Here is a 14595-nt window from a genome sequence, read left to right on the forward strand (position 1 = left end):
AGACGCCATGTCATTAATCACACTTGCTGGTAACCTCAAAAGCAAGTCTGAGGATTGAATAGGCTGAGGTTGATGAAAGCATCTTGCAGACTCCCACAAGGTATATTCTCCATGCTGTGAATTAAGAGCAGTCATTGGCAGGAGTATAGAAAGGCCGGTCTTATTTCGGTCTGTCCTATTGGACCTGTCATATAAATAATGGGGCATCTTCCCTTTTTGTGCCAGCCACGTGGCAGTAATTGCAATAAAGTAGTTCATAATTAGGCCTTTTTAATTAAAAGATGGATCATATTTGTATTACAACAGCCTAAAAGAAGTAAGATTATGTACAGCAAATCTGCAAAGTGATGTCTGTTAAAGGGGACTGTAAAGCATGGTCTTGCGAGGGATGTTTATTGATTGAGAAGATTGACTGGAAGACTGGCAGCTGTGACCTAATAGTAGCATGAGGATGAAAGTAGTAAGAAAAATGAAGTAAAAATAAAGTATGCATTTCTTAATTAAATCCAAATGGAAAGAAACTTCCTCAGTCTTAGCTCTCCCAGACCCCAGGGTCTGTTCCCTAGGAGATAAGGAAAAGGAGCTGTGCTCCTACCTAGCTTATTTAATTCAGGCTGCTGGGAGAAAAGCTTCATTTGCATCTGATTGTAAGAAATGATTTTTGTTTCCCTTGAGATGTTGATTGAGGTCTACAGAAAAACAGAATTACAGAAATGTGTATTTCATACAAGAGCAGCTAGCTGAACATACTGGGTTTCACACATCTGTAAAATTATATGTAAGGTTTCTTTTTTTCTTTTTTTTTAGGTAAGAAATTTAATAACCTGATGTATCTCAGAAACAAAAGTAGTCAGCCCAACGTTATCTTCTGCTTTAAAGACAGTGTTCTAGTTGTGAGAGAGTGTGTGTGCCTTGTCTGCTCGGTTATGTTATCTGTGGGCAGAGCTCATTTGATGGCTTTCTCCCAAATGAAACTCCTCTTTTCTCCTATTTTCATTTATTTTTGCCCATTTATAGGCTTTTGGGAGGGGAAGGAGGTTTTTTAAAGACTAATTCTAGAAATACTGCAAAGTTTTCTATTTATTTTATCCACTTTATTGACAGGTTTAATTCAGGTGTTGACACCCATATGCAGGACCAGTTTCAAAGGGTATTGAGAAACAGTCGTTATAAATCTGTGCTTCATGAGACACCTGAATGTTTTTGTAAAGGTGTTTTTTAGTGTCTGAAAACAAAAAAAATCCCATTCTGATAGGAAGGAGGCTTAGTTAACTATTTTCTCAGCTGATTGGAACAAAATAGTTATATTTGCTTTTAAATTCAGAGCAGATCCTCAATTTCCCTTTGTAAATCATTTTAGAGTTGTTGTGTTTTCTCCTTCTGCCTTTTTTCAGGTAAGACAAGTATTCAAGGGGTTGCACGACTGATGTGGCAGAGTGAAGATGGACTTTATTTCTATAACATGTCAGAAACAAATTGTTCCCAATTAGCTCCTTTCCTTTTCAGGAAGCATGTTTCAAGCCAATGTGTTTGGCTATGCTACACTTAAAATGGTATTACTTTTGCTGACCAAATTTCACAAAACACTCTGGCATCCACAGCTGATGATCTCAAATTAGATATTGAAAGATATTTGGAGGGTTTTTTTGGTGTTTTTTAATATTGTAGCTTTGACTGTTACTTATCCAGATTTTCTTGTGCTGCATTTATATTTTCTAACCTATATATCTTTTTACCTTTAGGATATCTGTCAGTATAGCAGCCAGCTGAGTGTATGAGCTCCTGAACAGTTTAACAAAGAAGGGAACTTGAATGAAGCTCAACACTGTTAACAGTTTTCTCAGTAGGCCTGTATACTCTCTCAGCTTTGTCCAGCTACTTGCCATGTTTTACTGAGAAATATGATTACACAAGAGGCTTAGTCCCAAAGACACATATTGTTAGATGCTATGGATTAAAAAAACCAAAACAAACCACACCCCACAAATGAAACCAAAAGGATAGTCTTCTACAGGGCAGCAGATGAGAAACTGAGTATCTGAGACAGGTACAGAGTTACAGCCTGAAGTGATGCTTTTCTGTTTGTTGTTTTCCTTCTCACAACTTTGCATCTTACTGTTTATGTGCTTTATATAAATGACATTACTAGGATTTTAAGTTGAGAGAACAAGGTGTGTGTGGTGTACCAGTGCTGTGAATCAGCAGAGGGCACTACATGCCTATAAACCTGTGTAACTGTGAATTAACATGCAGAGTGACATCTTGGTGAAGTTAGCATCAGTTACTCCAAGGTTTAGACGATTTAGCTGAGGGAATATCTGTGCTCATTCAGTGATGCAGAGAATGCACCACACTATCTCATTTCTTCCAATGAAAACTGACTATATTTATAAGATGTTTATACTGTGCTATAAAAAAATGCAAGGATCATTGGTACCAGGGGCTTCAATTCACAGTACTGCATCCCACTTGGGCACTACCTGGGTACATAATGTTTAGGGAAGCATGAAGTTGTCTTGTGCCTGCAAAAGCAGACTTTCTCCTGAGATCCCACTCTGCATGGAGATACTGATGGTATTTCCTGGAAAAGCGTGTCCTTTCTCAGCTAACCATGCACTCACTCTCACCTTCACAGGAGAAGGTGTGTAGGATCTGCTCCCTGTGCCCTTGCAAGTGCTGGGGCTGATATTCAAGGGGCTGCTGATATTCAGTTGCCATGCTGTGCTTCTTCCCCCAATAATAACCCACTTCTCATGTTAGCTATTTGATCTGAAACAGAGCTGATATACGCAGAAAGTTTACTTTTATACTATATTACATAGGTCCAATGTAACTAAGCCAAACCTTGGTTGACGTGAAACAGATGGATGAGAAAATAATTTGGGAATTGTAATATTTGTGACAAACACTGGATTTCTCATTTCCTTCTTTGTTAATTCCCGAGACAGCTGGGTTGCATGAGTTTCTTCCCTATAGTTTCAGCTCCTTCAGTATGTTTTAGCCCATACTCCAGCAACAGCCTTTGTAAGCTGTTAGGTATAAAAATATTTGAAAAGAAAATCTTTTGTGCATCTTGGGGCATATTTTTCATCTGTGTCTTGTTTTTCTTTAGAGATTATACAGCACCAGGAGGTATGGAGAATGCTATTCCCAGCAATATGATAGAAATAGGCAAATTTTGCCTAAATATCAAAAAAGTTGTTGTATTTGCAAAAGCACAAATTCATCAGAAGTAGAGCTGAAATGTTTCAGTTTGTTGGAAACTATTCAGAGCTATGTGTAATCTTGCTTTCGTGCTGCTATTTTTGTTTCTGTGTAGAGGCTAGTCTTGCAGTCTCTTCTCAAATAACATTCTGATTGACAGCTCTTGGAGTGTTGTCTGTATAGAAAATAAAGATTGGGCCTTAGGTAATGTCTTAGGAGCTCTTGAAAGTAACTTTCACAGGAGACTCCTTAACTTTGATGGTTGCTTTTGTTTTTCCAGGTTGAAGTTTGTTCTTGTGCTTTATGAGACATGTCACCCCAGATTTCTGCACAAGAGACATACCCAAGATTTCCGTTTCAGCAGTTCAAATGCAGCAAAATAGAAGAATGCTAAAAGAAAGATAATGTTTTGTGTGTCTTAGCCGTGCACTCATGAGGAAGCACCACAGGGAATTCATAAGACTTGAGTTAACTCAGAGGGGATAACTCAGTTAGGATTGCCTCTGGCAGAGCAGGAAGCTCAGAACAAAATCAATAATTGGAATAAGCCATTCTGATGCTGTTCTGGTTTTCTTGAGCACAGCAATATACATGTTTCGTAAATCTAAATCTGGGAAATGCTACGTACTTAAAACCAAACTGTTATGCTCTGTCTTTGGAATACCTACACGTTGTTTACATTAGTGAAGGGTGGCTCCAATGTTCAGAAGAAGGCACAGTAAAACTGACTTCTTGCTGCCATAGGAGTTAATTATGGACTTTTAATATGCCCCAAAAGGCTAAAAGATAATTACCAACATGGTTCAGATGTTACTAGGACAGGAAGGTACTCAGTCTGAGAGCTTTTGCTCTTCTTTCATAGCCCTTTGGTAGCAGAGTATGGAGGTGTGCCTCAGTTCGAATTAATTTCATGTTAAGAGATTCCGTAATAGGGGCCAAATGTCCATGTCAGGACCAAATGCTTCTGATGGAGCAAACTCATTGAGTTCATCTCCATCTACAAGGATATGTTTTCCTGATTACAATTTAATGTGTTTTCATATGGTTGAGCACAAGAGCTGCAGAAATGTGCTTTTTTTCCATGCTGAATGAAAAAACCCCAAAATCCAACCCTCTATTTTCTGGAGTATTTGTGAACATGTGCTCTAATGTCCATTCTTAAATTGTAAATGCTAGGTTTTCAGCCTTGGTGCCTCTGGCTTCTGACGTGACTGGAGATCTTCTCTGGCTATGACAAAACTTCTGATTGCGAAAATATCAATTTTTAGAAAGTTTTCATTTTACAAACCGTAATCTCTCCTCAAAAGCACTGCCAAATAAAATTGTTGTTTTGCAGCTACTTCTTCATATGTCCACGTACCAAAGAATTAAAAACTTTCCTCCCACACTTTGCTTTCTTCCTAACTTTCATGACCTTGGTGTTTCTGACAAGGATTCCATTAGAGTCCTGCATCTGTACAAAGACTAGGTGAAAAAAAAATTTCTTCTTCACTTTCTCTAACCTGTTGGGGTTTTTATAAACTGATTTTCTCTTATTCTTATCCTTAGCTTTGATTTTTGGCCTTATTGCTTTCTAAGTATTTCTGCCTTTGAATTAGAAGTCCTTAAAGTTATTAGCCAGCGTTTTTCAAGGTTATATCTCATTTTGTTATTTCTGTACCAAGTTTTGAGTCTTTCAGGATCCTTTTGTGCCCTTTTAATGTCTCTTCTGGTGCTTGCAGACACCTGCGGATTTGAATAATTTGCTCTCTATCCCTTCTTTCACATTATTAATAAAGAGAATAAATCATATAAAGCCTGACACTTCTTTGTGTAAGTGGTCTTTGGATACTTCTTCTCAACAAGACACAGTGTTGTTGTTGTTACCTGGTTCTAAATATTAAATCTTGATGTAATATTTCTTTTGAAGCCAGTGTAAATATTTTTTTAATGATGGATTGGTGTGGCACTGCATCAAATACCTATTAAAAGTTTCTACTTCTACCAATTGACATTCATGCTGATGCAGTGCCCACTTAAATACATAATTTAGTATAAGTTTTGAAAAATCAGCTGTGGCACACAATATGGCATTTATTGTTTATCTATTTTATGGAGTCCATAATGCATAGTGTGAAAAAAATGAGTAATCACATAATGCTAATAAGCATTTCTTTATGAATTTTTAAAGCTGTTATGCTGCCATCCATATAGTCAGCCAGGGAAATCCCATGTAAATAAAATGGCTCTACAAATTACCTATTGTCTTCCACTATTAATTAAACCAGACCTTCTGAATATCTAGTAGTGGAGATATAGATATATAAAATCTAACTATTAAATATATAATGATGTCATTAGGACATTCATATTGGCCACACTATCACTCTCTGGAATTTATGGCCAGACGTGTTAGATTGGAAGAATGAGTCATTATTAGTAAATGCTACATTTTTCTTTAGGGCTGGGGATTTTTAGGTTAGCTGAAACCATTTTTTTCCAGGAAGGTCTCTGAGCTGTGATTTTAGTGTATAATAAAGCTCATCACAGATTTTGCTTGATTTTGAAAGGAAAAAAAAAACAAAAAACAAACCCTAACACTAAATACAATTAACAGTTCAGTCTTTTCATGAATATTTATGAGAAAAAATGTAATATATGTATCTCTTTTTCAGTAACAAATAGCCAATTTTTCGTCTCAACTGAGCAATGCTGTTCCATCTCACTTTTTGGGTCTGATCTTAGTGACTCTACTGCAGGGTATTAGTTTTGCTGCCCAGAAGTGCCCAATATAAAGCTTTGAAGATACAAGGCAGTATCAGTTCTGCACACAACTGACTTAATTCAACTGTATATCACACTTAAGTTGCAATGCAGAATAGCAGGACCACAGAATGGTAGGTGTTGGAAGGAACCTCTGGAGGTCATCTTGTCCAACTCCCCTTGCTCAAGCAGGGCCACCTAGAGCCGGTTGCCCAGGCCCATGTCCAGGCGGCTTTTAAATGTCTCCAAGGGCGGAGATTCCACAACCTCCCTGGGCAACCTGTGCCTTGGCACCCTCACAGTGAAAAAGTGTTTCCTGATGTTCCAAAGGAGCTTCTGTGTTTCAGTTTGTGCCTGTTGCCTCTTGTTCTGCGTGCACACATAGACATGATGTGTCAGAAGCTGTTATGTGAATTGATTAAATTTGTGCTTTCTTCCAGTGAACACTTAACTATTTGGTGCAGCTTCCCACACATAGAAGCCATGATTACAGTTATATTTAGTTTTTATGATGGTTTTGTTTGTTTTTCATCTTGTAGGGTAAGTCTTACCCCTTTAAAGGTCCATTTCCTCCTATGTGGAATCCGTTGGCCTACCTGGACTACAACAACCTGTGGAGGACCATGGATGAAATGGGAAAGGAGGTATGGCATGAAGAGTTGCAGCTGACCATCTCAGGTCAGCTTTGCCTCCATGAGGGGCAGACTATAGATGGGACTAGGATGCAGACAGGCAAAGCTGGTCTAGCTTGAATAAACCTCGTGCTGGCAAGAGCAGCATCATGCCATGCATTTTGGTACACACTGATGGTAACAGCATATGTATAAGTGGCATCCTGGCAAGCTCTTCTGAAGGCCATGCTGCTGAGGCTCTTTGCAGTCATACCTTCATTTTTCTGGATATATGAACATTAGGGTTTATGTGTGTGATTTTTAGCACTTTGTCTGACAGCTGGGTGAGTAATATTTTAAAAGAGGTTTGTAGATCTCAGATGTATGCCCTTCTCCACTCTCAAATTCAACATGTCTGGTTTAGTTTGTTACCAGTAGTGTATGTTTTCCATCATTGACTGAACTACAAGACTTTGAGAAGAGGTTGCTGCTGCTTGCATAGATGAATGGGAGAGATATGGAGTAACTCAGAGACATCCCCCAGCACTGTACTTTGCTTCCTGGGCAAAGTTCTTAACTCTAAATTTATTGTCTATTATTCAATCTAAATAAAAAAAAATCTTTAAACAAGCAAACAAACAACAAAAAAACCTAAAAGCATCCTCTGATAAGTTCACTGTATTACCTGATAGGAATCTGCAGACTGAATTACCATGTAAAGATGAGATTGTTTGTGATATTGTGTTTGTTGTCTCTTTCTTATGCCACTCATTCATTTGCTGATGAATGCTCTTTGATGTCTCCTTAGATTCCCAGTGAAGCCCCGTGGAAGGCTCCACACGCAGAAGAATGGGACAAAATGACTATGCAAGATTTCATAGATAAAATTTGCTGGACAAAGTAAGAAACTAATACGAAGTGTAATAGCTTATATTTATATACCTTAGAGCTTCAAATAAACATTACTGCTTTATAACTACCACTAGAATGCAACCTTTTTAAAGAAATGGCGTAAGAAAATCTTGTAATAATGGACCACAACACCTGTCAGCACACACAGTACATTCTGTTATATTTCCATAAATTTTTTGACTAAAACAAAGATAAAAGGAAAATGTATTTTGAGAGGGTTACTTCTGAAGAGATGGGTAGTACCTTCATCTGTTATGTGCACTTTACCTCTCTTTACTGTGTGTTTAACCTTTAAAAGAAAAATGGTCTGGCTACAGCAGGTTTTTGAATCAAACTTTTGATGGAATAACACACATTTATTCTGTGCTGGACCAGCTGATTTTACCAAAGTGCTATAAAAATAACATTTGTCTTGAAATAGCACTAAATCACTTTAACACCCATCATTCTATTGTTTAACTGCTGCACTATATACCACCCAGGGAAACTGAAAATGCTTCCTTTTTTATGTATACATCAAAGCAATTTTTCTTTACTTGCCATTCAACAACAGTTTGATTGGTTTTCTTCACACTGAAGGAAAAAAAAAACCCACATTAATTCTGCCCCACTGTAAAGCAGATTGATTTCTACAGCAACCTCTTCAGAATTGCTAAGCATCTGACACGCCGCTGCCGTGAGCCTGCACGAGCATAGTGCAGAAGCCTGCTAGCACCCACTCAAGCTGACGCTGTCATTGACAAGGGCATTTTTACAGCATCAGCCAGCCTCTAGAGAGCAATGTGATCATTCATAACGGACTTCAGGTTCTTGCCCAAAACCTTTTAATCTGGTTGTTTTGCTTTTACAAGAATGACAATTGCACAAAAGCATAAAGAAATTCTCTCTCATTTTCACCACCATCCCTGTTCAGTAAAACCAAACAGAAGTGTGTGCTGGTGGTTCTGCTGGCCATCTGAACCTCTGATTTGGTAAGGAACTAGACAAGTTAGCAAAACGCCATGCATCGGTAGTCATTCAATATCCAATACTCACGTGACTGCAGTGATATTTTTTCAAATTCTGATGGAATAAGACTTGACATTTTACCTGAGTATTGGCATAACTGTCAGCCTCCCTTAATTCCAAGATGCTTTTCAGATTTTATATGTGCATCTCAGCTTGATTTGCCCAGTTTGCTCAAGATTCAGGTAACATGCTGTAGAAACTTCCCACCCTGGAAGGTAATGATCCAGAAGGGTAATCTTTTACTATTTTCTCTCATCTAACAGACTGTACAGATTTGCTTTCGGCTAGAATTGCATGCTGAAAATACCCTGAGTGCTCTTGGTTGAAATCATGCTGCCTTTCCTAGGTAAAACACCAGGAGAAACTGGGGAACTGAAATGCTGAAAAACAATGGGAGAAGACAGCAGAAACCAGGAGAATTTAACCACCATCTAATCCTTCTGCTTATAAAATATTAATAAATACATATACTAATTCTCCCATTAGACAAAATGTCTTTCAGAGTTGATCATATTTACGTATGTGTTTATAGAGACAAAAATTGATAAATATTTTCTGTGTTATTTTTGGCTGTCAAGAATGAAGCCAGAATGTACCTGGATTTCATAAAATGGATCAGCTTTTTACTTCAGCAGGATTTTGCATTTTTAGAAAGGACAGAAGATGCCTTTTTTCTATGTAGATCTACAGCTGAGTTGAAAAAGTATGTTTGACATATACTTTTTTTTTTTCCTTGAAGTTCAAACACTGTATAAAGACTGGCTTTGGAAGTTATTGAGTTCTTGGTGCCTGGTATATGAATTACCTATAGAAACTCAGTCCCTGCCATTCACAATGCGGTTAAACTGAGCAACTCTTGGTCCTATCTATGTCCCTTTAATATCCTCCTTAGAGGGAGGGCAGAGGACGTGTTTCCTTCTAACAGGAGGAATAATGTTTCCCTGAGCCTTAATTAACCCTGTCTTACTGCACCCCAAAATCTTGTACAGGTTTATACAGTAATTTCCAGTAGAGCTGTTATGAAATCATCAACTGGAGGACGTAAAGCAGACACAGGCTACTTTTCCACTTCTGTGTGCATCACCGCTGGCTACCAGATCACCAGACATAATTTTGCTGGAATACAGCAGTGCTTGATTAACCTTTTTTTGCAGGGTTACTTGAAAAATATTGCATAAAAGGAATTGTTATTGTTTCCTATTTCAACTGAAATTAAGGAATCCATTACCCTCAGTGAAAGAAAGAAGAGGTTGCCAAAGACAGTCTCTCCCCTACTAAAAATCAAGATTGTCACCCTTCTTCCATTTTTAAATTAACTCCCTTTCTTGTCTTTGCTGCAGTGCTGCCAAGAGTTTCGCAACTCTCTTTGTGAATGTGGATGTCACTTCTGAACCCCACGAGGTCTCTGCCCTTTGGTTTTTGTGGTACGTGAAGCAGTGTGGAGGGACAACGAGGATATTCTCAACAACCAATGGAGGGCAGGTACTGTCAGCCATCACCTTCTGCGGCTCGTGACAGGCCTTGTTTTAACTTCATTCTTTTGCTTGTTTATTTTAGTTCAGAGGGCCAACTGAGACATCTATGATTTTGAGCCAGTAGCACATTGATAACTAGTTCTATTCATTTACACATTAATCTGGATCTTGCAAGACTCATGTTGAAAGCTATTCCTGTGCTGAAGGCATTGGCCCAGGGATCAGCAGATTTCTATCGGTTCCTGACTCTGGCTTCCTTTTGAGCTCTGGTTAGATCACATATTTTGCTTTTCCACTTCAAAAAAAAGAAGAAAATATTACTTATGCTTATTTCTCTCATGAGGCTGAAGCAAGCCTTACTACTTCAGAAGCATGGAATGGGGATGGCACTGCTAGCTGCACGAGTATGTAGAGTGCTCCAAATACTGAAAATGTAGCCCAGAACTGGGTTCCTAAAGACAATAGCTCCCAGGATTAAAACTGTTAAGATTTTAAAATCAGTCCGAAGAAAATGAACACCCCTGCTTAAATATGGTATTGCTCTGAAATGTTTGAAATCTGGTATATTAGTGCTGCTTCTGCATTTCAAGAAAGTAAAGACTCTGTTAATGGTCTTCCTCTTGAGAAATGCAAATTTTACTAATTATATTAGAAATAATTATATATTGGAAATGCAAATTACTTAATCATAAGTAAATAACTAAAATTACAAAGAATACATTCAAAGATGTTAAAATGCATAAATATGCATAGATAAGCAATAATTATAGATAATTTAACCATATATACATTGCATTAAATATTTGAATTCTGGTACGTTAGAGGTGATTTGAATTTAAGTTAGTTTAGATTACATACTGCAAGATACATTTTTGGTGTGAGCTATGTCACTTCTTATACCTTGTTATTTATTATGAGGATCAGGGTTCCTACTTCTAACACACAGACCTCTGCAGGGATAAGAGTGAACTCAGAGAAAGGTTTAAAAGTTTAGGCACTTTTCAGAATTCTTGCTGATTCACACAGCTCTGTGGAATCCATGTGGAGACCACATGAAAAGGGATTTTCTCATGAGGTTACTGGTACTTCTAGTTTTGGCTGGTGGTCAAATACGGGAAGCATTTGAGGAGTTCACTGAAAGAAAAAGGAACATGAATTTGTTTTCCAAGTGATACTGCTGAACTTTCCTAAACCGATTTGATAACAACAAAACAACGGATTTGTTTTGAATGCCAAGCAAAATGTTTGTCATGGTACATGCTTCACATGCATCACTCTGCTGATTCTGCTTTGCCAAGTTGTTGTTTTCTGTGTTTCAGGAGAGGAAGTTTGTTGGGGGCTCTGGCCAGATCAGTGAGAAAATAATGGAGCGCCTGGGAGGCCGGGTGAAGCTGAGGAAGCCAGTCGTCCGCATCGACCAGTCGGGTGAAAGTGTCGTAGTGGAAACCTTAGATCATGAATTATATGAGGTAATGAAACCTCTAACACTTAAACAACTGTTAGTGCTGGGATGGCTGTAAAACATTTAGCTTTTCCTTTTTCACTTCTCCAAAATCTTGTAAAAAAATGTAGCAGGGATTAAAGTGACTATGACAGAAAGTCACACTTTCTCATTGTCCCCGAGTAATAGCAATGATAGAGCTTAAAATGATGCCCGAAAAGCAAAGTGTATATTTGAACTCTTCCTTCACTAGCATCTCTTCTAGTATTCAGTTATGTTCTGAATTAAAGGATAGTTGTGAGGTGAACACAAAAATGAACTTAAATGTTTCAGGCTTTGCTTCCAAGTTGTAACAGAGGAGTCCAGATGGAAGGGAGACCGATGGACTCTTGTAACACAGAAAATCTTTCCACTGGCTTTTTTTCAAGCACTGAGGAAAGAGCAGCTGCCCATCATTGGAACAGATGGCTGTTTATATAATGCTTGTTTGTTGTTTAACAACCAGGATTTTGTGAGGGTTCAGTTTTGCAATTCTTATGCTAAATGCCAAAATTGCTTCAGAAGATACATGCTGCAGCCTCCCCAGATGTCTGCCAAGATTATTAGAGCAATATACTTAGGATGAAGTAGTGGAGAATGTATTTGGCTTATGTATAATTTCTTTTCCAGGGCAAATATGTAATCAGCGCCATTCCCCCTGCTCTTGGTTTGAAGATTCATTTCAACCCACCCTTGCCGCCAATGAGAAACCAGCTCATCAACCGAATCCCCATGGGCTCAGTCATCAAGTGCATTGTGTACTATAAGGAAACTTTCTGGAGAAAGAAAGGTATTATGTTTTAATTGAAGGGAATAATAGTGACACAGAGGGGGAAGAGGGTACATGGTAATTGAGTAGACTTTGTGTTTAGAGGATGCTGGACCTTAGAAGGAGACTTTTTACACCTCTATGCCATTTTTGCCTTTCCCTGTTTGGGAAACTTGAGAGATCAGTTGGGAAGAGATGGTCATGGGAGAATAAAAAGGAGCAGGTAGGCATGAAGGGAGAACTCATGTCTGTTGCTTATTGGCTTGGTTGTTCTTTGTCATCCTCTCCTTTTCCTTCAGTGTCACCTGCATATGAGATGAGTCTCTCTCACTGGTATGGTAGTCTAAATGTACGGGTGATATGTGATGGAGAGAGGTTTTATCCTATCAGTTATCAGCCTGCAAAAACTCTGCCTTCTGGATGCACTGGGCAGAATTAATTTAAGGTGTCTTCACATGGTCATCCCCAGCTGGGCTAGCCATCCTGCACTCCCTTTACATGCTGAGTAGTTCCATAGTGATTCCTCAGATCTCTTTTAGAACTTACTGAATCTAAGACAATCTGCAGTGTAATAGCACCCATTTCTCTTCACTGTTTATAAAGAGTCCACACCTGTATTTGTCTACAAATGTCATCCACCCTTCATCTCTGTGAATGACTTTAAGAGTTCTGGATCCTGGCATATTCTGGCTATTAGGTTTGGGATGGATTGGCAAGAGGTGACTCCCATTTCCTGGTAGAACCCATAGTTTGCATACTGTGCTTTGCTAACACTGTTGTTGTTCTTTCAAGAACAATTTATTTTCTTAAAACTCTTCTTTTAAAAACAATTGTGTTTTCAAAACAATATACAAATGTGTCCTATGCCTGACATAAATATCATATATGGAAACAATTGTGCTGGAGGCACTTAAACATCTTAGTGTCTGAGAACAATCTGTTTCTGTGCAATTAATAATTACCTTGCTAACTTGGTTGCAGAATAATTTATTTTTCTATCATGAACTCAACAATAGGAGATTCCTTTATTGATTTTCTGTTTTGAAGATATTTGAGAAGGACTGTTAATTGCCAGCACATCTCAGATCTGAATTTTCTCCTGTAGAGAAGATCTAGCACTTCTTGGAGCCAAAGGAACACTACACTGCAAGGAAGCCATGCGCAAATCTTTGTCAGTTAATGGGGATCACTATCCTTGTTTGGTTTTTTCTTCTTCTTTCCTCTGTTTCCATATCTGTCTACATTAGAATCATAGAATCGGAGAATGACAGATTGGGAGAGACCTCTAGATGTCATCTAGTGCAATACCTTGCTCAGAACGGGGTGAATTTAGATCAGGTTGTTTAGGGCTTTTTCCAGTCAATTTCTGAGTAGTTCACAACTTCTTGGAAGCTTGTTCCTATGTTTTGATACATGGATCCTAACTTCTTTTCCACTTTGTGCTTATCAGGGTATTGCGGTACCATGATCATTGAAGATGAAGATGCTGCAATTGGCTTAACGCTTGATGATACTAAGCCTGATGGCAGCTTTCCTGCTATAATAGGGTAAGAGACAAAGAAGATGTCTAGTTAATGCCTTTTTATTTTGCCTTAGAGGCAACAATTAAAACAGAAAAACTGCTACTTTTGAAGGGAAATACTTTAAAATAGTTAAAGGGTTGAGTTTCTCAGTGTGTGATGACTATGTTCCATGAACTTTACTTTCAAAAAAAATTCTCCCTACGATTTAATTGCTAATTTAAATAAATGAAATTCTGTTTTTCTTCTCTTTTTCTCACTGTCATCTTTTGCCTTTTTGTATGGCAAAATACAAAATTGGGGAAGAGGAAAGGAAGGAGAAGAAAAAAGGGAGTGATTGCAGAAATGTAAAGTTTTCTCCAAATATTTTGCCACCTCCAAATCTTCCAGTTCTTTAAATGAAAATTTGTTTTCTAGAATTATATTTTATTTTCTTCTTCTTCTTTTTTTTTTTTTTTTCCCAAAACAGCCAGTGATTTAACAATAATTTCCAGTTCAATCCCAGGCTTCACCTCGTGTTGTTTCAAGCCTGCACGCACTGCGATATAAAATTAAGGTCATTGGGAAACAGCTCATGCAAATATTCTAACCTGAATCTCAGAGTGGTTCCTTCCACAGTGAGTCCTGCAAGCAGCGGGCATAGCGTATAATGTTATGCAGAGAGGTGAAATGGCTATTTTGGATAGAGACCCAAGCTAATACTGTGAATCAGAAGCATCTTATCATAAGGTATTGGTATTTTAAATAATGCAGGAAATGTAGTAACATAATGGAAGTAAATTGTTTGTGGTCTTCCTTGTTTTACAGCTTCATTCTTGCTCGGAAGTGTAGAAGACTGACAAGTCTCACAAAAGAAGAAAGGTGAGTACAAAGA

At 38.1% G+C, this 14595-nt stretch overlaps 1 protein-coding gene across 4 annotated transcripts in view; it reads left to right on the forward strand.

Annotated features, from left to right (window-relative positions):
- The window catches only part of LOC104635932 (amine oxidase [flavin-containing] B), a 72958-nt gene that overhangs the window by 29214 nt on the left and 29149 nt on the right, over positions 1-14595 (forward strand). For all 4 annotated transcript variants that reach the window (XM_075773755.1, XM_075773772.1, XM_075773747.1 and 1 more), the window contains exons 4-10: positions 6486-6590; positions 7366-7457; positions 9818-9959; positions 11272-11421; positions 12063-12222; positions 13652-13748; positions 14529-14582. In XM_075773755.1, the coding sequence (XP_075629870.1) occupies positions 6486-6590; positions 7366-7457; positions 9818-9959; positions 11272-11421; positions 12063-12222; positions 13652-13748; positions 14529-14582 (800 nt within the window). The remainder of the gene's footprint in view (positions 1-6485; positions 6591-7365; positions 7458-9817; positions 9960-11271; positions 11422-12062; positions 12223-13651; positions 13749-14528; positions 14583-14595) is intronic.

Source organism: Balearica regulorum, chromosome 1 (assembly GCF_011004875.1).
Source record: "Balearica regulorum gibbericeps isolate bBalReg1 chromosome 1, bBalReg1.pri, whole genome shotgun sequence".
In the NCBI taxonomy this organism is placed as follows: domain Eukaryota; kingdom Metazoa; phylum Chordata; class Aves; order Gruiformes; family Gruidae; genus Balearica; species Balearica regulorum.